We start from the raw sequence: 27,165 nt of genomic DNA on the forward strand, positions 1-27,165 counted from the left end.
GAAATTTACTAAACATATGTAAACTGAAACATAAAAATATGTAGGTTTTGGAATGATTTGCAACTGTACTTACTGTACATTTTAATATCAAAAGTAATGGAGGCATTTTTGTTGCCGCTATTGACGTGGAGTGTGTAGCGGCCGCTTTCCTGGAAGTTCAGTCTCTTGAGGAACAGCAGCGCCTGGTACCTACAGTTCCACAAACCCTCACAGTGACCTCAACATATCCCGTCAAACAAGCAAAAACAATTACATTCGGCTTACGGCTATGTCTATCAGGCAAGTGTTATATTCATCTTGCTTGCCATACGTATTGAATAAAAGTAATGCCTGCCTAAATGTGTGTTTTAGACTGACCTGTCGTTATAGTTGTAAAACCGGTTCTCTGGGAGTGAGGCATTGTGGGATGTTGGGGTCTCCCACTGGTGTGAGATCAGCGGTGGATATGCTTCGATCAAAACACTGAGATCCACATTATCGCCTTCTTTCACCTCGATGGACAGACCGTGATGAGTGAGCTCAGAAGAGATCTTCGGGAAGAGTCGAATGTATGGTTCGTCTGTAACAAATCAAAGTGTTTTAATAGTCTAAATGGAAATGAACTACAACATGGATATATATATATATATTCTAAATCTATTCATTTATTTATTTATTTAACAGCATGGATTAACAGTGTAATTGCTCTGCGTTTCTCACCCACGACCATCAGGTGTGTGGTGGAGCTGTTGGCTCCGGCCTCGTTCTGACCCGTACAGGTGATGCTCCCCGAATCAGACAGCTGGACAGCCGGTATGATCAGGATGCTCTCGATGGCCAGCCGATCCCATACCATCATCGAGTTCTCTTTTGCTTGGGGCAACTGGAGATGAACAGAGAAAAACAAGTCTCTTCAGCTCAAGAAGGCTGCATTTATTTGATGAAAAATACAGTAAAAATTTAAATATAATGACATATTATTACTAGTTGAGGTTAGTGTTTTTTCTATATGGATATATTATAAAATCCAATTTATTCCTGTGATCAAAGCTGTATTTTCAGCATCATTCCTCCAGTCTTCAGTGTAACATGATCCTTCAGAAATCATTCTGATATACTGATTTGCTGCTTAAGAAACATTTCTGATTGATATCAGTCTTAAAAACAGTTGTACTGCTTCATATTTTTGTGGAAATGGTGATGTATTTTTTCAGGATTTGTTGAATAGGAAGTTCAAAAGAACAGCATTGATTTGAAAAAGAATTATTTACAAATTAATTTATAAATGCCACTTTTGATCAATTTAATGCATCCTTAATTAATAAAAGTATATAAAGAGAAAATCATAGTGATCCTGAACTTTACATTGTATATTGTACACTATATGTGCCCTGGAGCACAAAAGCAGTCTTAAGTCGTTGGCGTATATTTGAAGCAATAGCCAAAATAAAATTTTATGTATCAAAATTATACATTTTTTTTATGCCAAAAATCATTAGGATATTAAGTAAAGAACATGTTCCATGAAGATATTTTGTAAATTTCCTACCGTTTATATATCAAAACATAATTTTTGATCAGCAATATGCATTGCTAAGAATTCATTTGGACAATTTCAAAGCCGATTTTCTAAATATTTAGATTTTTTGAACCCTCAGATTTTCTAATAGTTACATTTCTTCCAAATATTGTCCGATCTTAATAAACTACACATCAAAGATAAAAAGACTGGTTTTGTGGTCCAGGGTCACATATTGTATATTGTAATGTTTATTATTATTATTATTATTATTTCATAAATCAAGAATTGTTAATTGAGTTTAAAGGACAATTAAATAAGATACCATTGACATTTGAATCAATTGTTGGAGTTCTTATACTTTAAATTTTAAAATACTTTATCCAGAATCAGATGTGATACTGAGCCCAGAGGTCAAAGGTCGTACCTTTCTAGAGGAGTGCGTCCATGTGACATTATAGTTAAAATTGGGGTTGTTTGTGGTGCAGCTGATCTGAAATTTCTCTCCCACCAGTTTAACATACTCGCTTCTCTTCAGAAACACGTACGGTGGAGAACGTAATCCTGAATAAAGAAAGTATAGAGGAGTTATTAAATGGGTAGCTTTTATTATGGCACATATAATTGTACATTTAATGATAATATTAATTAAATATTCATATATTATTATAATGAATTCATCCCATGTATTCCCTTGAAATTTTAAGTCAGTATTTCAATAACACATTCAAATGTTCATGGTTCTTTGATGTTGGTTGATGGCAGGCAAACACATAAAAAAGATATAGATTTTTTTAAAGTAGGTGTTTACTTACATTTGAATTTGTTTTTATTTGAAAACTATTTATTTACTTATTTTACAATTTAGTTTATAGTTAGTTTTTCAGCACCTCTATTTTGGGAAATCCTGTTGTACATTATTTATTCAGCGTAAGAATAAATTGAGAACCTTTTTTTTTTTATTTGTAAATGTTTCAATTTATTCTTATTCTTAAAATATGTAACTGCTTGTAATTTGATTAGACATTTATTTATTGAGTTCATAAATTAGTAACTTTTATTAACTTAAATAGCTTCTTTTGATGCAGTGAATCTTGTACATCAGGGATTCCCAAACCTTTTTTGGCAGCCAAATCATAAATAATAAATAAATAAATACATAATTAATATAAATATAATTAATTTTCATTTATTAAACAACACAAGGTTTGCACAATTCTCTGATGTCATTATTTATTTATTTATTTTGGTTGGTTTTTAACTTTTAAAATTAATTATTTCAATTTGATTTTTTTTTTTTTTTTTTGATTATTAGCATTCATCAACTCCAGTTTGGCAAACCCTTTTGTGTATTTTTCATTCAGTAATAATAATAAATTGCAACATTTTGAAAATTTCTTTTCAAAGCTTTTTCTCCTTTGATTCATATGAAAGCAAACATGGGTTTCAATAAAACTCACGTTGAATGATGTTTATTGAGAATATCTGTGACGCTTTCTCAACTCCTTTGATTCTAGCTCTGCAAATGTAATCAGCGTTAAATCCAGGCTGAACATTGTGAATCAAGACGCCCTTTCTGGGGTCAAAGGTCACGTTCATGCCGTAGGGCACCGCTGAACCGTTATCCATGCAGAAGGTGAAGTCTGTGGCATCGGGGTCGGTCAGAAGACACGGGATCATTAGATCTTCACCTTCTTTCCGTACATAACGGTGAGACGTACCCGGGGAGACGAAGAGAATTTGGGGATCTATAACCAACACAGATTCAACATTCAATGTGTTGCTGCATTTATAAAATGTGTTAAATTCAGAAGCATAAATGAAAGTGTTTGTTCACTCACCCCTGACAAACACATGAACCCAAGATGACTCGTTTGAATCATTTTTGTTTATATAGACGCACTTGTAAGTTCCTGTAAAATCGGCCGTGGCTTTTTCCACGTGGAAACTCCGGACATTTCCGATTTCCTTGGAGATGAATTTCTTGTGTTTGGCCAGTCGGGGAAGCCATGTGACTGGACCATCACCTTCACAGATCAGATGAAGAGGAGAACCAGAGTCGAGAATCAGATACGTACCGAGCAGAGCTCCAGAGTTCGGTCTGATCCGTGGCTCAGACCAACCTGCCAATAACAACCCAGACAGAGAGATAAACCTGTAAAACCTGACATTGTGCTTCTTGCTTTAAAAAGAGAGAAGAAATCCCAGTCCAAAATTGTATAAAATAACAAACAGATCAACAATTCCTTATATATTTTAAGACATCCTATCTAAGATCTTCTTATAATTGGTAACCAACCAATGTAATCCTAAAACTAATCTTATCAGTATATTCTATGATTCTTCTAACTTTATCATCCAAGTTCTGGATAAATCAGTCATCCACAAATAACACTCAAAATCAAAATGCCACTGAACTAAGCCTGTGGCAAATACAATTAAACTATCTCTATCCAAAAAACAGCATATCTAGCTATAAACTTAACTCTGGCATTCACTTTTACAAATAATTTCCTGGCCACACTAGCCCCTCATAAATTATTATCCAGAACACATCCAAGATAATTGACAGATGTTTTATTAATTAGTTTATACCCATCAACGATGAGCGATGACTTCCAAATCATCTTATTTTCTTTCTTTTATAATTGGACCCAAAATGAATAGATTCTGTCTTTCTAAATGTAATAAAATATCATTTTCCGACAGCCAATCCCATAGGAAAAATGTTTTGCTCAGTGGTTGATTTTCCTAAGCTAAGGAGGCTTGAGATGAGATTCTCATATATCTCTCATTTAAGAAGAGATCTCAACAACTTCACGAAGAGTGCATCAAGTCAAGTATTTGAAAGGCACTAAATAAAGGAGGGGAAATCATAAATTCAGAGTTAATAGATTGATTGATGGAGAAATTATGCAGACATTTTATAGCTTTTTATAGGACAATGTTTATGTACTTAGGCACCTAATTTGTTGTTGGGAATAGTAATGTCCCCGATGCCTTAATCAAAACTGGTCTAAAGAAAATGTAACCCTGGAGCTTTCTTTGCTGAAAGGCATATAGATTCTTTATGACTTTATTTGCCTTTCAGCACTATTATCAGCATTGATTATTAATACATATTATATGGAAGAAATGTCTGAGTTTATATTGAGGCATTTGACTTGATGCACACTTTGTAAAGTTGTTGAGATCTTTTCTAAAATATTACAGGAGACAAATATGACACCCCCAGATTATGTAGCTGAGGAGAAAAATCTGAGCCCAGTTTGTGATGTTGTTGAGATCTCTTTTAAAGCTTTAAAGGAGACCATTGTTTTCGTCTCAGGAGGAGACAGGTTTGAGATGCAGGGGACTCAAGCAAAAATCTGCATTCGATCTTAAAGTAACCACATTTCTGTCTAGGAGAAATATTTGAAATTTTAAAAAGATATCACTTTTGATTTTTCGTTCTTATGGGATCCTTCACCTTAACTGACTCTTCACCTAACTTTTCTCGAATTTTATTAGTCTCCTTCTCAGAAGCCAGTAAAGCAGCATCACCAGCATATAATAACATCTTACACTCACAAGCAGCCTGGATATCATTGATATACAGTATAATAAAACAAAAGGGGACCTAATACTCTTCCCTGTGGGACTCTGTTGTAAACCGTTTTACTCTTGGAAAGCATCCCTCCAACTTCAACCTTTTGCTCTCTCTCTGATAAATACGAGGCCAGCCATGATTTAACTACAGTATATCCGTAAAACCCATAGCTCCTACTTTGTTCAGTAATATTAAATGGTTCACTGTATAAAGCTTTTTGTAGATCCAGCAGGTCCATTCCACACAAATTACCTTTACTAGCACTTTTCTTATACAATCTGTCAAAAACAATAAGCGTCGGTTGAATATGACCTCCTAAAACCAGATTGGAAATCGTTAATTAATCTATTCTTGCTGACATAATCATGCATTTGTTTATTCACAACTTTTTTTATTATTTTTGAAACAACACTAAAAATTTAAACTGGTCTATAATTACCAGGATCCGGTCTACTTCCCTTCTTATATAGTGGAATTACTTTAGCTATCTTCATATCCACTGGTACTATTCCTTTCACAAAAGAAAGATTCACAATATATGCAAGAGTAGGTGCAATAATCGTAGCTGTATCCCATAAAACTTTGCTGGGATACCATCCAAGCCAGTTGCCTTGGACATTTGTAATTGCTCTATCATGCCCAAAATCTCATCTACCGAAACCGTAAGAAAAGAAAAAGAGTTTGGCAATACCAAACTCAGATTTTCCCAATGGCACAATCTTCTTTAAAACCTTCCATAATTATTTAGGATCCTCAGTCTTATATTTTAAAGGGTCATATGATGCGATTTAAAAATTGCATTTCTCTTTGGAGTGTTACAAGCTCTTGGTACATAAAGAAGATCTGTAAAGTTGCAAAGACTAAAGTCTCAAACCCAAAGAGATATCCTTTATAAAAGTTTAGACTCTGCTACGCCCCCCTAAAACGCCTCATTCAAACACGCCCCCACATGTCTATGTCACTATGTGAAAATATTAACGTAATGCCACCCAAATGTTTACGCAAAGAAAGAAGACATGGTTTCAGTAACCGCAGTCACTGTTGAAGCAGTCATGTCAGGGAGATGCTGTGTGTATCTAGGCTAAATCAAAAGCACTTTATTTGGCCTTCTGAAAGTACATGCATTTAGGAATCTTTAAGATTACTTACACTGTACACTGTTACCAAAAAGGACACATTTGAGAGAGGATGGCCATAGAGGACCTAAAATTATGTACAGTATTTGAAAAAGAATGTGTTATTTGACCATTAAAGGATGTCAGCATATTCACCAAATACACAAAATAATGATCTTTAAAAAAATCATAATATGACCCCTTTAACTTATCTTTAATTAAAATAATTGCTACTTTTATCCTATTCTGCATTGAGTTTCTAAATACTTTATAGTTATCAAAATCACCTGGGATGCCTTATTTCTACATTTTATTAACTCATTCAACATTGAGAAAACAATCTTTCAATTTCCCCCAAACCTTTTCTACATCTGTAATATTCTGAATATTCTCCCAATTGATTGTTCTACGCTTTTCTTTAAAAACTTTAGCATCAGTGTTTCAACAATCTAGTTTTATGACCCTTAAACTCTGGTTTATAACTTTTTCTTGTACAATATATAATATAATGATCACTAACCCCATATTCAATCACTCCTTGCTGAGCAATATTCATTTACTCAGAAACTAAAATAAGGTCAATTGTACTCTCCCCATTTCCCCAAATGTTGATCGCCTAATTAATAATCTGTGTTAAACTAAATTCATTACAAACTGATCTAAGAGCATTATAGTTCTCTCCAGCTTTCTTACTTACGTACATCTGTGTTTAAATCACCCATAATAATCCATTTCTTAAACATAAATCCATTCAAATTACTCAAAACATCTTCAAGGACCTCATAGAAATCTGATTCGGTGGTCAATAACATACTCCAAACAATGCAGGAATTCGTACATCCAGAAATAACATCTCACCCCCTACACTCATGTCGATCACGTTAAAATTAATGTCTTCATCATGAATAAAAACATGTATGCCCCCACCTTTTCAATCATATTTAATTAATCTATACCTATTTACCCTAATCTCATCATCTGTTATTGACAAATCTAACCAAGTTTCTTTAAAACAAAGTATCCCCAATTGATCTTTCTTCTTTAAACTCCATATATATTTAAATGAACAAAGTGTAAACCTTTTACATTAAAACAATCCTCAAACAAATCTTCTATCTCCACAGAGATATTTAATTTATGCTTATTTAAAAAAATGGGTAAACATTTCACAGCAAAAAGATACATGAAGCACAAGCTGAAGTCAAGCTAAACTCAAAGACATTTCACTTGCTAAAAAAAGTCTTGACTATCAATCAGACAACAGAAGGCATGTGATAGATTGTGTGTGACAGGTTTAGCAGCAGAATTGATCAATTAGACATTTGTCTTTCAAAAATGATCCAGTATAGTTAATAAGATGTTACTCCATATTCTTATAGAGAAAACATGTCAATTCTGTAAAAGTAGATCAAAATGAGAATTTCTCTTTATTTTGCAACAATGAATGCTTTATGACTCACAGTAAGGACATTTTGAACACTTTCTTGACCTCTCATTTACCCAGACATCCATACATTTCCTCACTTTAACCAATAGGTTACTGAAAATCCTCACATGTCCAGCTCCACAATCTGTCTGGATTTCCCCAGAAGTCACTCATTGACCTGAATATTGACACTATTGTTTTTTGCAGAGCTGTTTTTACAGCTGAAGTCATGACTTGAATTCAGCACATGAGCTGTTTGAAGCTGTTTGTACTGCATACAGCACACTTTATAGTGAATAGTGTTTGGTCAACTAATTCCCTTGGTTTTCACAAGAAATCTGACCACCTCTATCTCAGTTTACAAAGTACTCTTTCAGATTTGTGTTTGAGAAAAAATGTATTCACCCTCAGGCTATCCAAGATGTAGATGAATGTGTTTGATTTTTTCATCAGAACAGATTTGGTGAAATGTAGCATTCCATCACTTGCTCACCAATGGATCCTCTGCAGTGAATGGGTGCCGTCAGAATGAGAGTCGAAATAGCTGATTAAAACATCACTATAATCCATAAGTAATCCTCATGGCTCCAGCCCAACAGCTAATATCTCATGAAACGAAATGCTGTGTGTTTGTAAGAAACAAGTTTTTAACTTCAAATAGTTGCTAAAATATGAGTCCTCATTTCATAATAAAGTTTTCTCCAGGTAAAAAGTTGTCTTTTCTGAATTAGGAGAGAAATATGCACATATCAAGCACCGTTTACAAGCCAAAACGGTTTTAGACAAATATGGTGGTGGATTTTGATGTGAGACTCAACAGGCAGCTTTTATTTTTATTTTTATAGACTCTTAGATCTTAAAGCTTAAAAGTCTTGATTATGGATTTATTACAAACTCACAGCTTTTTCATTTCACAAGACATTAATTGATGCAATGGAGTCATGTGGATTACTTGTGGATTATAGTGATTTTTTTTTTTTTATCAGCTGTTTGGACTCTCATTCTGACGGCGCCCATTCACTGCAGAGGATGCTACATTTCTCCAGATCTGTTCTGATGAAGAAACAAACTCATTTACATCTCGGATGGCAGAGGGTGAAAACATGTTCAGCAAAAAGTATTTTTGGGAAAAATTTCCCCTTATAATGGAAACACTCAGCGACATTTAGGCTTTTTTACATCATGGGGCTCATTGCATAAACTCTTCTTAAAAGGTTAGTCATCTAGTTTCTGCATGACTGGTCTTAACTTTTTAAAGTCAGTTACAAAAAGGTAGATTGGTCTAATGTGAATAATGAGAAGAGAAATTAAAGCTGTTTGTGTGTGTGTGTGTGTGTGTGTGTTTGTGTCTGTGTGTGTGGTGAGAGAACATGTGGAGCCAGTGATCTGCACTGCGCAATGAACCCAAACATCCTGATACTTCTCTCACTTCTGCTTCCCATCTGATGCACAAACCGGAATCATTAAGACTTTTTTCCCCATCATATTCAAAAGCTTTTCATCAAGCCATGCTGAGAATTTAACATTAATTAATCAACCAATTTACAATATACAAAGTTCCCCAAAGTCAGTTGAGTACATTGCAAAAACTGATGTTCTTCCTCAGTATTTTTGTCACTTTCTATTGCAAAAATTGGATGCATTTACTTGAGATGTAAAACTACAGAATTAGAAGTACGTTTATTATTTAAACAAGAACAAATATCTGACAACGGGGGTTAAAAAAATTAACTTAATTCAAACTGAAAATAAGTACCGGTATATTTTTCTGATTTCGTTGGCACAATTTGGAAGATGTTATTGTTGAATTTTTTTTTAACTGTTAAAAAAAGATTAAAAAAATGTACAACTCAAGTATGTATCTAGTTTTAATAATGTTTAGGTATTTGTACTGGAAAACAAGACAGAAATACTGAGGAACGACACCATTTTTATGCAATGTTTCTGTAATTCAGAATGTTTCCATATATATATATATATATATATATATATATATATATATATATATATATATATATATATCAGAATATTTAAACGCACACTGTGCTCACAGACATCTAAAAAGGGCTGGAATCATGTGTTAAAAAAAATCCCCCCAAATTGAGTCATGCACAGTATAACTAGTCTTCATATTTTATAGGAAAGAAATTCTTACTATGTTCAGAGTATCAATTATGTAGTTGAATATAAACTCTCAAACCTATAATGCGCAGAAGAACTGAAGTAAATCCAAATCCAACAGTGCTGCTCACATGTCAATAACTGACTAAACTGAGTTTTCATTCATATCAAACATAAATGCAAAAGTATATTGAACAATAATTCAACATTAATATCAGCAACATAATCACTGTAATCATTTTCTGATCTTGTGGGACAAAAGCCGACATGTCAAATCTGCCTCAGAACCGATTTCAGAAACATTGAGAAACAAACGTCTGCAGAGACAAGAAGCAGATCAAGAACCGCTTCACATCCATATAAAAACAATCAAAAAGGACATATGATTCTTCATGTGCAGGCAAACATTTTGGAAAAGAAATTGATCTTTTCATACTTCTGAAGACTTAAAGCAGAGTAACGTCTCATTTAAGTATCAAATTTGTTTCAGATGTTTCTATTAAGGTGAGACACTGCAGGCAAAAACACTGTTTTTTCAAGCACCTGTCAATTTGGAGATTTTGGGCTTTTTCAAACTAGTGGAAGGAATACATCCAAAAGACACTGTTAAGTGTTTCTTTTATAGCACTTTATCTGTTTGTGTCAATAGATGTCAATTACAGTACATATTTATAAAGGCCGTTTTCTCAAAATGAGTTTTTTTTTACCCTATTCACCTGCAGTGTCTAGCCTTAAAAGAATTCAAATCAGAAGCAAATGCACACATTTTTTTGTCTAATGTTACTACTCGTTTCCAAATTATCAAAGAAATTTTAAAAGTAACATTCGCAAAATGATCAAATGGAAGAATAAATAATTTTAAAAAAAAATCCATTTAAGTTCGGGGAACATTCAAAAATAATGTTCTTAGAATATATTTTTAGAACTTTGTGGGAACATTGTTTTGAAATGTTCCTAAAACGTTGTCCTGTCATAATTAAAAAGTTTTAAATGTTACAAAAAATGAATTAGATCTCATCTGTTATTTTTGATTTTACAGTAAGGTAAATGCTGATTTTCTCACCCTGAGCTTGAGCGAACAGGATCCCGCAGAGGAGCAGGAGCGCAAACATCTCTGAGCGGCTCCTGTTCAATAGTTCATCAGCGTTTAAGAGGAAATAAGGACTGATCCTTTCGTTCCTTCAATGCAGACTTCTCATTTCTGTCTGACAGGATATGACAACAGTGCGTGGCAAATCAGCTGACCGTGCAACAATCCTAGAAACTGCATCAAAAATAAACGTTCTGTGAAGATTAAGTCTATTAGTGTGTCCAGAAATCATGTAAATCATTCATCAAAATTAAGCAAAATGAAAATAACAAGCACACTCATTTATTATTATTATTTTATATTTTCTAGTACAAATATCTAAACATCTTTAAATCAAGAATTATTTGCTGCTAAATGACTGTTTATAAATCTTGTTTTTAGGTAGACAGATCAAAATGAAATTTACATTTAAAACATGAAAAACTGGGTCAGAAAAATCAAGATTATTTTTCTTACCTATGGACATTTTTTTTTCTTGTCTTGAGCATAAACTCACCTAAATCTGATAATTTTTATCAGAAAACGAGACTTGTACAGTGCGTGCATAATTATAAGGCATGTTGATATTCTGACCATATTTAAAATATGTTACTTGATTTTAGTGCTGCATTCAACAATATAGACCTTGACATACTCTTGGGCAGATTGGCATTACAGTGGTTAAGATCGTGAAGAGTGACCATATTTTAGTTTTCCAAAAAGAGGATAGTGGGTGTGTGTGGGCGAGGGGCTGGGGTGTGGTTGGTTGGTGGTTAAAAGTAGTGCCTAAAGTAGTGCAATGACCATGTCCCAAATATAAACATTATACAAAAAAATATGTGATTTCCATACATAAAATACTTATTTTACAGTCAATAGTGTGCATATTGATCATAAACACAGCTAAAAAGCATCCTACCAGTGGCCCTCCTTCACTGTTAAAACTTAACATCTAGTACAGTTTCATCATATTTAGAATATAAAATGTTTCAATAGAAACATTTCAATCAAATGTATGCAACATTTTAAACCTTTGACCCATAGGGAAAAAATCAATCCATGGCAAGAGTTTAAAAGCAGCACAATTCCAAGGAAAGGAAAAACTTGGACATGACAGCCCTGCTTGCATTCAACACGAGCTACAGGAGTCAGATTTGACTGATCGCTAGATGAAAGGAGAGATGACCGACAGATCATGCTGGAGGATTTGCTGCTCAAAGATCCTGAGCTCATTGACAAATATCTGATCTTCCTTTACAAAGAGTGTGTGATCGCAAAATCGAAAGTGAACTTCATTCAAAAAATGTAAATAGCCTACTCCGCATATTGATGGCTGCTCCCTAATGCGCCAAAATAATATGCGATAGAATGTTTGCGGGAACAGGCGATAATGGTCAGAAATTCGGCGGGAGCAAACTGTTCCTCACAGGGCTCTAAAGCATTTTTTTAGGCCCGAAAAAAGAGGACATGTTCGGGAAAAAGAGGAGATATGGTAAGATCGTACTTAGCAGACCGTTACCATTTTGTCTACTTAAATAGTGAAAAATCCAAGTTAACATAAAAAAATTAAGGGGTGCCACAGGGATCTGTGTCAGGCCTTCTGTTATTTTCAACATACATCCTGTCACTTGGCAACATTATTAGGAAACATAGAATTACTTTCAAATGCCATGCCGATGATACTCAGTTATATATTTCGTCAAGACCAGATGAAATTTCTAAACTATCCAAGTTGACAGAATGTGTTAAAGATATAAAACGAATGACCAGTAATTTTCTTCTATTAAATTCAGGCAAGACTGAGGTATTAAATACTGCTAAGCTATGGAACGTTATCTCTTTCTGACGCAGAAAAGCTAGTTCATGCATTCATGACCTCTCGACTGGATTACTGTCATGCACTGCTAGATGTTTGTCCTTCATCTTCAATAAACAAGCAACAGTTAGTCCAAAATGCAGCTGCTAGAATTCTTCCCAGACAGCAAATCTGGCCCACATCTGGCCAACATGGATTTCACATGAGCCAGATGTGGGCCGGATCTTGGCCAACACTATGTTGCTGTCTGTATTACCAGGTCAAAAAATATGATCATATTACCCCAATTTTATCATCTCCACACTGGTTACCTATTAAATTCCATATTGATTTCAGAATATTGCTACTGACCTACAAGGCACCAAATGGTTTAGCTCCTGTATATTTAACTGATTTTTTATGCCCTATAATCCATCACGCACTTTAAGGTCAAGAAACTCTGGACTTTTAGTAATACCTAGGATACCTATGTCCAATAAAGGATGGAGAGCCTTTTCTTTCAACTTGAATCTATATGCACAGCTGCCAAATCTTCTCTATATTGTAATCATTATGATCACACTTGTAATAATCACTTTAATGAGCTTCTGCCTAAAATTAATTCATGTTAGCTAACTGTATGATTCTATTATCTTGAACTGTTCATTTGTGAAATGAACATTACCTGGACACTTTCACTTCTGCTTTGTAATTTAGACACATGCATTTTCTTTAAAGCTGCTTTGAAATGTGTATTGTAAAAAGCAATGTACTGTACAAATAAATTTGAATTGAACTGAATATTTTCCAAGCACATTTTGCCAATTCCAAACAATATCAATCTTAATAACTAATATTTATTTAGTATTTGATAATTTGTAAGTGATATATGATTGTGCATGATCTAGAATCTATCTATGTATCTATCTATCTATCTATCTATATATGATATATATATATATATATATATATATATGATCAAATACAAAATTAATATGTGGTTTGGAATTGGTAAAATTAGCATGGAAGAAAAAAAATGATCAGAATAACATTGTACTTAATAATTATGTACGCACCTCTGTCTAGTGCTTTCTCAAGTGAAGGTATCTTGATTTTTAGATATTTGTACTGGAAAAGACAAAAGAAAAAATACTAGCAACCTTTTTTTCAGTTTTTGTGTTTAGTTTTTAGTTAGTAATTTCAGTTTTAATATGAACGTATGTAAAGGTTTTGTTTTTGAAAGTTTTTCATCTGGTATTAATATTTTAAGCTTTGTTTCAATGAACAAAAATGTTTTTAATAGCTTTAGTTTCAAATCAGTTAATTAAAAATCTGTTTATGCTTAAAAAAATGTGGTAAGAAAAATCAATGAATGAACAAATATTTGTGCTTGTCATAAGCATAAATTCATTTAAATGTGATCATTTTTGTAAGAAAAAAAAAGGTTTACCTGAGTGTCAGTGAATCTCAAGATTGAGACGAGAAGATCTTCATCAAAGCTCCTGCTGCGTGTCGATGATCTCAGATCTGAAGCTCAATCTGAGGTTGAACAGGCCTCAGTAGGTCCATGTTGGGTTTTCCATCTAAACCGCTGTACTCAAGTGAAACGAATGAGTCCCTGATCACTGATCAGTCTCTCCATGACCTCCTGAACAAAACACTCCTGTGTTCATTCAGCCCCATGACCAGTGTTTACATGTGAACAACAGGCCATCAACAGCTTCTTTAATATCACATGAAGAAAGACTCCAGCTATAATCAGTTTTGTTCATTTTAAGGCTTTTCTGTTGCTTTTGTCTGCAGAAGGAAATACATTATTTCCAGTATAATCCATTAAACGGACATCTCAAAGGTCTTCAGTGAGATGTACTGAAATCAGATCCTGAAGACAAACCAGGATTTTCTTTGCCTAAAACATTACAGTATTAGTTTGATAGAGTTTTTTTTTCTTCAAAATGGCAATATTGAGCAGTGTTATTTAAGTTTTATTTATATACCATTACAGTTTTTATTAATATTTTGAATGAGCTTTTTCAGACTTTTCTTTAATTTTGTAATTTTGATTTGCACTTTTGTCACTGTCAGACGTTTTTATTCATTTTCACTATTTTTACTATGTTTGTCTAATTTATTTTTCAGTTTTAGTGTTATGGTTAAGTTATGATAAACCCATGAGAAATGAAAACTGCACAGCTCTTGTTAATCTCAGTTGTTTCTTAGAGATACTAACAACTAAATTAGGAGCAAACTGAGCCTTTTGCTAAAGTCTGTTGTTTCTGGGGCAAAGTTGATACCGTAGAGCATAACTTACCCCTCCATTAAATCTCCAAAACCATGAAAGAACAACCACTGAAAGATGATTAAAGAATGTATCACAAATTTATTTTTGATCATACATAGAATGTGTAAAAGAGCAATGTACAAAATATCTATACAAAAATATACTTGTAAACATACATAATGCTTTGGTACCTTAGAGTGTGTAACTTTACTATGTGATATAAGTACTGACATGTGCAATTTATTAAGGCACACATATGAATGCCTAGAGTTAAAATCAATAATAAACAAGACAAGCAGACAAGACGAAGCCTTTATGATCACCTTCTCAAACTGTGTTTGGATATATTAAATGTTTGCATGAGATAAAGTTCAATGTTAAGTACTCATACACTGTGTGGATGATACTGAAATAATCATTTGAGGATGGGCCTGGGCTGTATGTAAAGTTTCATCTCAGTGAAAGAGAGCATGTCAAATGATCTCCAATATAAAATGTTTTGGATGGAAAACATCTGCTAAATTATGTTTTTCTGATGTACCATGAGTCATTTAGATATACTTTCTAATGTGCAGAGACAGAGTCAGTTCAGATATGCTGTAAGTATGACTCTGTAATCTGCCTTGTGTTCTGAATGGAAGCTTGTTTCCAACATGGGATGAAAAAAAGAGATTACTGAATTATGTGACAAACTCTAAATTGTGGGGGGAAAGTCAGAATTGTGAGACAAACTTGTAACTGCTGGGGGAAAAGTCTGAATTATGAGATATAAACTCCTAACTGTGAAGAAAAAAAAAGTCAGATTTGTGAGAATAAAAATAAAAAAAGATTTTTTATTGTGAGAATAAAAAAAGTCTGAAAAAATCAGATTTGTGATATAAACTAAAATTTGTGAAATACAAAAGTCAGAATTATGAGATATAAACTGCTGACTGTGAAGAAAAGTCAGATTTGTGACATACTTTGCAAAAGTAAAAAGTCTGAATTATGAGATATAAACTCATAATTGTGGGAAAAAAGTCAGAATTGTGAGACAAACTTGTAATTGCTGGGGGAAAAGTCTGTATTATGAGATATAAACTCCTAACTGTGAAGAAAAAAAGTCAGATTTGTGATATAAACAAAAATTTGCGAACGAAAAAAGTTGGAATTATGAAATATAAACTCATAATTGAGGAAAAAAAGTCTGAATTGTAAGACAAAATTGTAATTGCAGTGAAAAAGTCTGAATTATGAGATATAAACGCCTAACTGTGAAGAAAAAAGTCAGATTTGTGATATAAACTAACATTTGAGAGAAAAAAGTCTGAATTATGAAATATAAACTCATAATTGTGGGAAAAAAAGTCAGAATTGTGAGACAAACTTGTAATTGCTGGGGGAAAAGTCTGTATTACGAGATATAAACTCCTAACTGTGAAGAAAAAATTCAGATTTGTGACATACTTTGCGAAAGAAAAAAGTCTGAATTATGAGATATAAACTCATAATTGTAGGAAAAAAAGTCAGAATTGTGAGACAAACTTGTAATTGCTGGGGGAAAAGTCTGAATTATGAGATATAAACTCCTAACTGTGAAGAAAAAATTCAGATTTGTGATATAGACTAACATTTCCGAAAGACAAAAGTCGGAATTATGAGATATAAACTCATAGTTGCATTAAAAAAATATGAATTGTTAGACAAACTCATATTTGTGAGAAAGAGTCAGAATTGTGAAATATAAACTTGCAATTACCTTTTTTATTTTATATTATACATCTCGCAACTCTTAGTTTTATATCTCACAATTTTATTTTTCTCAGAACTGCCAGATTACTTCTCGCAATTCTGAGTTTATATCTCATAATTCTGACATTTTCTCAGAGTTGCATGAAAAAAAAGGGATTTTGAGATAAAATTCACAATTACCTTTATTTATTTATTTTTGTCCATGGTGGAAACAGGCTTCCATGGTTCTGTTGGATCCATTTGTGGAATGTAAAAATAGAAAATTAAATCACAAATAATCACATGCATGTGTATAATCTATTTGCTCCAATCACTCATAAACATTAAAGTGCAAGTTTGCTACAAGAATCTTGACAAAAAATCTGATGTTAAAATCTAGTCACAGACAGCTGTCTGAACATAAAAATGAAATATGCACTCAATTTAAAAATGCTGAGATTGATTTTAACACAAAAATTACAATATAGCACATCATATTTGTTTGCTGATTGACAGTCTGAAGTTTGATTTTAAACCTAACACAACTAATGTACGTATCAATCGATTGTAGCTTTGCCTTCTGCAGTTTTTAATACTGCATTGTACCACTTTAGTAAAAAAGAATACAACCTCAACCTCCCCAGATGGTCTTTAAGGGCATATGAGGAAATCTAGTGTACATTAAAATTACTTCATGATGACAGGAAGCCGAAATATGTCACAGGAAGCTCTCCTCCACTTCTGGACTTCCAGAATGATCTGGCAGCAGCTCCTCGTGCTCGGGTTCGGTGCTCGGGGTTTCCATGGAGACCGTCTCCTCATCAGAACTTAACAAGCTTTAGAAGAGAAATAAAGAGCACCTTTAGCATCACAATAACACACACACACTGTTAAAAAGTCTGAACCTCCAGGAGGAGCCGTTAACAAAGAGCACATCATTTAAAAGAGGATTTCTGGGTTACTGCATTACTGTAAGTCATTTTACATCCATAAAAAAGACAAGAACTTGAAAAAACAGTACGAATAGTATTGAAAACTGAGACCAAGTATTGCAACACTTTGTCATTGTCAAAAATCAGAGGAACATATTCATTCATGTGATAAATTATTTGTTATAAATACAGTATTTATATTATATTATATTATATCTAAATCTAATAATATTAATAACATTTGTATTATATATTATTTATATTATATACTCAATTTGATCATACTGAATTTATATTTTTTATATTCATAAATAAATCAATAAATAAATATTTTATAACATATATGCCTATGTCTCTTGATCAAATGAGTACATGTAAAAAATATACTGTATATATAGCCTTTGTTATATTTTCTATTATATAAATTATACTTGCAGTATATCTGATATATGTATATACAGCACACACACAAACACATACTGATACTGATAATTCATCACTTTAATATTATATATTTTTATATTATTTATATTTTATCATATTAAATGTTCAAAATGTCTAAATATTAATTATAAAAAAATACTGAACACACATGACAAACAAATTTATACCATGGATGCATATGTTGCTTGACCATATAAATTAACTTTAAATCAGTCAATCAATCCATCAATCACAGTTTAAGTACATGCTCTCATTCTCATGTTAAAATTACTTCCATTTGCACAGATGAACAGATTAATCATGCGGTTCTTGAATAAAAAGGAGAAGTGGTCCCCCTGTGTAAGGAAGAGGTGATGTCTCATCTTCCCTTCATCCTCTGCGGTCATCTAATTTATTTTTGAGCACACATGAAGTCAGCGTTACCTCGAGGGGATTTCCGTCAGCACCGTCCCGTCCTGGGTCTCCTCCGGTTTGGGGTCGGGGATGGGGATGATGTACTCGTTATGTGGAGCGTCAGCGGTGTCTCCATCAGCCTGCAGGTGCGGGATAGGGTTCGGGCTCAGATCTGAGGAGGGAGACTGAGGAGGGAAGGTTCCCGGGAATGGAGACGGGACACGTGGCTTCACACGGGCCACTGCAGGGTGATCACTCTTCAGAAAGCTGTCGCTGACCTGAGAGTATCTCTGAGGGGGGACATGATGAGGATGATGCTTAATCGATGGTTTTTAACTGATCTCTGATCAGTTTTATACATTTGTGAACATTTAAACCACCGATTTGTTTTCCAGTTGGTTTGTAAAAGGTGTTTTTTATGCATGTTTTGCTTCCAATTTCTTCCCTTATTAGTGTACACTATTGCTCAAAAGTTTAGAATAAAAGAAATCTCTCTTCTCACCAAGGGTGCAAGCTTTGTTTGGTTGAAAGTGAAAGTACTTTAGCAAAAGACGGACCCAAAAGGTTTAGGAATATTATCATTTGAATTTACTTACAACATATGAGGTTTATAGTTTATATTTATACCATAAAAGATGGTTCGCTGTCATTCTTAAATAAAAGATTGCTCCTATTTAAACAGAGTATTGATGCATTTGAGTTTCACTGAATGTTAAAGTTCGGTGTTTCTCTGAAGTTTCCTTTTGATTGTGTGATTTTATAAAGTACTTAAGTGAAAATCATATATTTGAATCCATAGGCTCCGATTTATGTTTCTGCCGGTTGCTGCCCACCCTCCATTACAACAGTTTGGGACAAAGTTTCCCTTGCACAATTAAACTAAATATACTGGTGAATAAAGTGAAAATGAAAATGAAAAGTGTTAATTGGGTCATTAAATTTGTTGCATCAGATTTCTTTGTACAAGTTTTTACAGCAATCAGAGGCGTTCAGATGAGTCATGGCTGAAATGCATGAGTTTTGTTGAGTGTGTGTGTACTGACTGAATTCTGCACTCTCACATGTTCTCATCACTGATAATATAATGTTCTGTGATAATCTAAATGTTCTTGCTTTCTGCATATCATTTATACACTGTTTGAGTAACCGTGGAAATGAATGCATCATAATTGTAACTTGCGATGTGTTTAAAACTCCACTATTTTTGAAAAGGCTCATTTTCCAACTCCCCTAGAGTTACAGTAAACATTTTAGTTTTACCATTTTCGAATCCATTCAGCTGATCTCCAGTTCTGGCGGTAGAACTTTTAGCTTAGCTTAGCATAGATCATTGAATCTGATTAGACCGTTAGCATCTCCCTCAAAAATGACCAAAGAGTTTCAATATTTTTCACATTTTTTTCCTATTTAATACTTACATCGTGTGCTAAGGCCGACGGAAAATTTAAATTTGCGATTTTCTAGGCCAGAATGGCTAGGAACTATACTCTCATTCCGGTGTAATAATTATATTAATAATTTATTCTGTTATAAAAATGGCAACAACAAAAAAAGGTGTTAGTCATTAGGAAAATATAGGAAAAATCTTATAGAATACTAATTATTTATTATTGTTCAGCAGCAATTAAAAGGCAGAGATAAGAAAAAAATAACAACAATAATAATATAACCTATATATATACATATAGACATTTCTGTCCCATGTTCTGAAATCCCCTGTGTGGGAGTTTTTAGTGAGTAATCAGCTTGGTGAAATTTAAAGTAAATCTCTGTGTATGGGACCTGAGCTTCGTATGTTACTGAGCTTTGAGCTTTTTTTTTATTGTCATTATTCGCATACTTCACAGCACAAATGATAAACTAATACATTAGGCGTTTTACTGGCCACTGTCCACTTAAGTCAAATGCTAAATAATACTACTGATGTCCTGGAAGGTAATTTGGCTCCATGATGAACATCGTAACATCACAATCTCACAAACACCACATAGTATGATGCAATTGTGGTTATTAATTGGGATGCACCGATACCACTTTTTTCAGTATATGCACCATACCGATACTTAAATTTTTGGTACTTGCCGATACTGAGTACCGGTATTTTTAATGCATTTGTAAAAAAAAAAAAATTAATATTGTGTACATAAACCAAAAGAGTATGTATTATGTTAGCTGGCTAACTTAATTTATAAAATAAATTATGGGGTGGTACTGGCACAGTGGATAAGACACATGTCTTTGGTGTGAGAGACCCGGGTTCGAATACACTGTGAGACACCAATGTGTCCCTGAGCAAGACACTTAACCTCTAGTTGCTCCAGAGCATTGCGACCTCTGACATATATAGCAATTGTAAGTCGCTTTGGATAAAAGCGTCAGCTAAATGTAATGTAATGTAAATAGATACAATCCATCCAAAATTTATTCAGACACCTTCAACATTTCACATTATCACAGTTTATTCTCTATAGTTTAGAACAGTGGTTCCCAACCTTTTTCAACTCGCGGCCCACACAACCAAACACGTATGTTTGCGCGGCCCACTTCAAAAAAATTAACTGACCCCGCTATTGTTGGGTTAATAACTTAGTACTCAGAAGCTAGATTGTTAACCGTATTTATTGAATGAACTGTGCTGTGCGATTTGGACAAAAAAAAAACTATCGGGATTTCTTTGATCAATTTTGCGATTGTGACACACACCAATATGCTTTTACAGTCATAAATGCATTCTGGATTAATTTGAAACATATTTCCAAAAGAAAACCAATTAGAGCTTTATCAAAAAGTTGTAACGTCTCTAGAACAGACATAAGTCAAAATTATCACTATAGTAAAGATGTAACAAAATGTACTTATGGCAAAAAAAAAAAATCCCATGTACAGGGACTTTTTTTTCTTTTTTGCCATGCATTGTTCATAGAGCTCATTAATTGTAGTGGTGCCTCAGGTGTTTGCAGTGTGTATAGAGTATGTGTATGCGGTCAGCAGCGAAAGCGCATAAAAATAACGTGAAAGCACATTAAAATAATGCACGAGCACGAATCTCTCTGTTCCCACGAAGATTTCCTTTGCTCTGTCACAAAACCAGACGTGCTTGCTCAGATACACGCTGCTCTGCGCGGAGAGAGTGTGCGCACTTAAAACGTGTCTCTTCTCACTTAAACTGCGTCCTGTGCACTCACAATTCTCTCTTTGCTCATGTGTTAGATATAAATTATTTTCGCACGTTTTTATTTCTAGCCTTTTACCGCGTGCCGTGTGAACGCTCTGATCCGTTAACATGGGTTCGGAAAAAAGGCACATCACAGACAGTGTGTGAACCTGGAAATAGGCATATGCCCAGTCTGTTCTCGCGCTAGGCGCAATGCATTCTGATTGGATCGGATAGCATACTACGGGAGGTCAGGGCCGTGGAAAATCGTGCTATAAAGCGATTTAGAAATCGCGCACGCTCAAATCGTGATTTTATGACGATTTCTTTTAATCGCACAGCCCTAGAATGGACTGGAAATTAACAGAAAATAATTGGCAGCCCACCTGCAATACCACGCCGCAGACCACAGGTTAAAAACCACTGGTTTAGAAGATGGTAATATAATATGATAATGTAAGATAACTTTGATAGAAAGGTATGAAATGGATTACAATCAACCAAAAATTATTCAGACAACTGTATGACAGTATTTAGTCGGGCAACCCTTAGCCTTATGACTGTCTGTAGTCTCCTGGGCATGCTGTCATCCAGCTTCATGCAAACCTGAACTTCAGTTTTTTCCCCAGACTTGGTCTGAATAATTTTTGGTCCCAAATTTGTATCAGTTTTACTGGTAGTCTACTGTTTGAAGAATTTTTGGGTATAATTTGTCACAGTTTACTTTATTTTGCTATCCTCACTTACATAAATGAACTATAGTGTCCTGCACCCACTAGTAAAAAAAAAAATTATATTTACACACACCAGTATTGTTATCGGTGCATCCCTAGTTAATACAATTATGAGCTTAACTGCATTATTTTGAATGAAGTATTACATTTAAATGAGGCAAAGTTAAATTGCAATATTTCCAAAATCCCATTAGAATTGCATTATGAGGGCGCATGTAAACGCATTCAATGTTTATAACTTATCAGAGCTGTGCACTTCTGTTTTTCAAATAAAACCACATAATCCACACTTAAGATGAATTCAACAGATGGCATTTGAGTGCATATGACACGCAGGGACACGATTTTGATACCTCAGAGAGGTTGCCTAATCTCAATCAATATTTTGATTGGTTAAAGTTAAAGAGTTTGGCACCTACTGTAAGATCATATCATTAATATACTATTATAGTTTTTTTCTGTCCTAAATTTATTTATTGCCTAAGTAATTTTGATATGTTTTTGTCTTTTTTATCAGCTTAAATATATATATATATATATATATATATATATATATATATATTTAGTTGCAGTTATTTTAGTACCTTAAGTTAAACTAAATGGAAATAAGAAATACTTTCATAGAAAATAATTGAAAAAATGTAAGTAAAAAAAAAAATATTCATTTAACATTTATGTTATTTCAAGTAACATTTTTTTCAATTTATCAATATAATTGCTTTGTGACTTTTCATTCTTATAGTTTATACATTTCATGACAGAAGGTCTGTTTAAAATGTGTAAACGTTTCTCAATTGTATATTTAAATTCCTTCCCATTCAAATGTAAATTTGAGTTCTGCATCTCTCTGAAGTAGCAAAAATCATCACCACAGAATTACTGAGAAAATGAATATTCCAATTAGAATTTCTTTGCAAATCTATGCAGTAAGCATCAGCTAATGAAAGAGGGAACATAAAGGAAACCTTTTTATATCCGTCTGACAGCATGTTCCCCATTGTGTGCACCAAAAAGGAGAACTCCGGACGCTTCTCGAACTTCTCATCCCAACATTTCCTCATGACCTCATAACTGCAGAGGAACAAAACCACCAGCATTCACACCAAATCCGCTGTCACTCATTCACAAAAACCACAAGAAATTTCCAGGATTTCTTTTTTAAAACAAACCTGCTTGTTACTATGCACTTAGACGTTATTTACTGTATGACTGTATAACTCGAGCATATGTGCAATAATAAGCATGTAGCATGCTTGTTTATGTATTTTTCATTCAGACATACATGTCTTCGGAGGCGTACGAGGGTTTGGCCATGCGGTATCCTCTCTTCAGAGCGCTGTAAAACAACTCATTCATGGGCAGGTCTGGATACGGGGTTCCTCCTGCAAAATCACACACAAAAATCACCAATAAAGACAGATTTTCACATTTCAAAAAGCAGAAACGCTGGGAGTGAAAGAACAGGAAGTGAGTACTAACAGTACATGCTTAAAATTAATTGTTTTAAATCTCTTATAGACAAAAATAAATAAATGAATAAACATGACTTGTGAAAGAATTGGTAATGCTTTACTATTAGGTTTCAGTTGTTAAAATAGTTAACTACATTTCTATGAGCTAAAAAAAAAAAAAAAAAAAAACCCCTTCCTAATCATATTTTAATCTTCGTTAATGATCATTTTAACATTACATTATTAAAACCAAAAAATTGTGTCTGTTATATTATTTAATGGACCTGAGCTAACACAAACTATAACAATTAACAGTTATATTTGTATTAATGCTAACAAAGATTAATAGTGTTATTTTAGTGTAACTGAGATACTATGATAACTTGTATTAATATTTTGAATGTTTTTATTTTTATGTTTATATCTTAATCTTGAAGTTTAAGTAATTGTGTTTTTTAATGTCTATATAGATTTTTTTTAAGTTAAATTAAATTATAATATTACATTTGTACAACTTCAGCTGCCCAAAAGTAAAAGTCATTTCCATTACATTCCATTTATACCAGCATTATATTAGTATCAGTGATATACTATTTTTTGTACATATTTTGAATAAGATTTGAATTTTATATTTTCTATATATTTTAGTTACAGCTTTTGTCATTAAAAAAAATAACATCTCTATGGTATTTCTTAATTTTTTATTTCCTAATTTTTGTTATTTTAGTACTTTAATTTACACTAAATGAAAATGAGAAAATGTTGCCAAAATGAAATCAGTTTTCTATTTTAAGTAACAAAAATGTTCTATGGGTTTATTTTTAATTTTAGTTATCAAAAATAAAGAGCGACTTTCATTGCATTCAATCTATAAATGTTTTCAAAGCGTGCATTCCCCTGGAAATCAAACCCATGCTTGCTCAGAACACACATTTCAGCTAAAACATACTTTATTGTTCATTTCTATTTGGGAGACTAAAATGTAACATTTATTTTCACAAAAAGCATAAATGCATAGACCGTGTGGAGAAAGAATAAGCGAACAGACTGACCCAGAGTGAAAATCTCCCACAGTAAGATGCCGTAGGACCAGACGTCACTCAGCGTGGTGTACAGGTTGTGAAAGATGCTCTCCGGCGCCATCCACTTCAGAGGAAGAAACGTCTGCAGACAAACACACAGTCCCTTTAATCAGCAATCAGAGTTTGTTTGATTGAATGTGTTGGTTTTATTGTGCTTTATTACAGTCGTAGAGACAGTAAAACCACAGGATGTACGTACGCTGCCTTTGGAGATGTAGTTGTTGTCATGCATGATGTCTCTGGCCAGTCCAAAGTCACAGATCTTGACCAGTTTGCCCTCACAGATCAAAACGTTTCTTGCTGCAAGATCCCGATGCACACACTGACAGACAGACAGAAAGACGTTTTACTTAGTAGTTTCTCTTATTATTTCAAAGAAGGTTAGTCAACTTACTGGTGCAGTACACATTTACGTCAGTAGATGGTGATGTGAGTTTATATTAAGACATGCATGACGGACACTTTTGGGTGGGTCAAAGGTGAGCAATTGGATTAATGTGATCATTTTCGGTCTTATGTTCAGAAATGCCAGGTCAGCAGTTTTATTAGCTATTGCCATTATTTATAGTCAGAACACAACACATTTATATTATCATATGTTACAGATTTTATCTTCAGCATTGCAAGTAGCCAAGAAAAACGTGTTTTATATGACTTATCCTGGACTAATATGGAATAAAGATAATATTTGTGGAGACCGATTGCTGAAATAGGTTCACAAATTTAAATTTAAATCTTAATTCCTCATGGAACATTGAAAGTGTATAAATACAACTATAGTCAAGAAGTTCATAAAAAAAATAAAAAAAAAACTTTTTGTAGTTAATTCAGTTTTAACTACTTTCTGTTTTACCGTTCATTTTATGTGAATCACGTTGTATTTTTACATTGTCTAAAGTAAAGTTAACTGTAAAAGTGAATTGACTAAGTAAGTTAACTTAAAAATGACTTCACATGTTAAGTTTTTTTTTCTGTTTTTTTTTCCCAAATGTAAAAGGAAAACAAGTTTATTTTGAACCCATTGTCAAATATTTGCTCTCGTTAAAGTCATAAAATCACTTAATATTTTAAGTCATTTCGTGTCTTAAGTAAATGTATCTTGATTTAAGAATGTTTAGATATTTGTACTGGAAAAACGAGACAGAAATACTGCAGAAGAACATTTTTTTGCAATTTAAACATTTTAATAATGACATTCTCATATCTCAAAGTATGTGTGTGTTTGGTTTAACCTCGGGGACAAAACTGGAAGTGTTAGATAAAGATTTAGGGTCTCAGTTTGTCTGTAGACTTAATATTAAACAACAGAGCTGACATGTGTTCATTTAGATGTGTGTGTATGTGTGTGTGTGTGCTCTTGTTTTTGTGACTTATCAGGACACAACTCTGTATAATGACATGGGTATGACACAGGTATTACAAGGAGAGGGTGACTTATGAGGACATAACCATGTCCCCATTTTTCAAAACGCTTATAAATCATACAGAATGAGTTTTTTTGAGAAAGTAAAAAATGCACAAAGTTTCCTGTGAGGGTTAGGGTTGGTGAAGGGCCATAGAATATACAGTTTGTACAGTATTAAAACCATTACGCCTATGGGATGTCCCCACTTTTCACAAAACAAACGTGTGTGTGTGTGTGTGTGTGTGTGTGTGAGAGAGAGACAGACACTCACATTCTTTGAAGCCAGGAACTCCATGCCTTTGGCCACCTGATAACTGAAACCCACGAGATCAGTGTAGCTCAGAACCGGAGAATCACTGATGACCAGAGAGTGATCCACACTGTGACCTGGGATAAACACACACACACACACACACACACACACACAACATCTGATTGCAAACACAAAAAACATGCAATACCATGGTATTTTCTGAAGCACCTCTGAAAACTGTTTTTTTATTGACCCCAAACTTTTGAATTGTTGTGTATCAGTATCTACAAAAAGCACAACTGTTTTCAGCACTGATAATAATCAGAAATGTTTCTTATAATCGTTAATTGTGATTATTATTAATAATTATAATTTTTAATTCATATATTTACTTTTCTGAATTTACTGTGCTATTAATTATTAATAACAAATGCAATGCAATTCAGAAAAATTTGAATAATAATTGTTTACTGAAATAACTGTGATAGATAATTATTAATGCATGCAATCAAAATGCTCAATTTTAAATAAATTATAGAAAACACACTTTTAAATAAATCATATTTTTTTATTCGCATAAAATATATTTATTAATAAATGCAATGCAATTAAAATGCACAATTTTATGTTTTATAATGAATATTTTAAATTTATATATTTCATATTTCATTTTACAGAGGCACTTAAGGTTTTCTGGGTGCTTGCTATAGATG

The 27,165-nt window shown here is 33.4% G+C and overlaps 2 protein-coding genes and 1 long non-coding RNA gene across 4 annotated transcripts in view; 1 reads left to right on the plus strand and 2 right to left on the minus strand.

The window, feature by feature from the left end:
- The window catches only part of LOC132113974 (macrophage colony-stimulating factor 1 receptor-like), a 33,652-nt gene extending 19,322 nt beyond the window's left edge, over window positions 1-14,330 (minus strand). Inside the window, exons 1-8 of the mRNA XM_059522074.1 lie at window positions 14,064-14,330; window positions 10,813-11,013; window positions 3,340-3,621; window positions 2,959-3,246; window positions 1,926-2,062; window positions 700-862; window positions 358-559; window positions 74-189 (exon numbers count right to left, since the gene is read on the minus strand). Coding sequence (XP_059378057.1) covers window positions 74-189; window positions 358-559; window positions 700-862; window positions 1,926-2,062; window positions 2,959-3,246; window positions 3,340-3,621; window positions 10,813-10,861 — 1,237 coding nt within the window. The 5' untranslated portion in view covers window positions 10,862-11,013; window positions 14,064-14,330. The remainder of the gene's footprint in view (window positions 1-73; window positions 190-357; window positions 560-699; window positions 863-1,925; window positions 2,063-2,958; window positions 3,247-3,339; window positions 3,622-10,812; window positions 11,014-14,063) is intronic.
- A 1,254-nt stretch (window positions 14,331-15,584) lies between these two features.
- Window positions 15,585-16,526, plus strand: LOC132113977 (uncharacterized). Of its 2 annotated transcripts, XR_009425233.1 has the most exons (4): window positions 15,585-15,691; window positions 15,844-15,996; window positions 16,161-16,240; window positions 16,400-16,526. It is a non-coding gene; the product is annotated as an uncharacterized LOC132113977 (long non-coding RNA). The 2 variants fall into 2 exon arrangements; XR_009425232.1 differs by lacking the exon at window positions 16,400-16,526 and having other exon boundaries at window positions 16,161-16,279.
- A 757-nt stretch (window positions 16,527-17,283) lies between these two features.
- Window positions 17,284-27,165, minus strand: part of LOC132113975 (platelet-derived growth factor receptor beta-like) — a 45,446-nt gene continuing 35,564 nt past the window's right edge. Inside the window, exons 17-23 of the mRNA XM_059522075.1 lie at window positions 26,471-26,586; window positions 24,994-25,116; window positions 24,765-24,876; window positions 23,544-23,643; window positions 23,227-23,332; window positions 18,404-18,663; window positions 17,284-17,440 (exon numbers count right to left, since the gene is read on the minus strand). Coding sequence (XP_059378058.1) covers window positions 17,323-17,440; window positions 18,404-18,663; window positions 23,227-23,332; window positions 23,544-23,643; window positions 24,765-24,876; window positions 24,994-25,116; window positions 26,471-26,586 — 935 coding nt within the window. The 3' untranslated portion in view covers window positions 17,284-17,322. The remainder of the gene's footprint in view (window positions 17,441-18,403; window positions 18,664-23,226; window positions 23,333-23,543; window positions 23,644-24,764; window positions 24,877-24,993; window positions 25,117-26,470; window positions 26,587-27,165) is intronic.

This window comes from Carassius carassius, chromosome 33 (genome assembly GCF_963082965.1).
Source record: "Carassius carassius chromosome 33, fCarCar2.1, whole genome shotgun sequence".
In the NCBI taxonomy this organism is placed as follows: domain Eukaryota; kingdom Metazoa; phylum Chordata; class Actinopteri; order Cypriniformes; family Cyprinidae; genus Carassius; species Carassius carassius.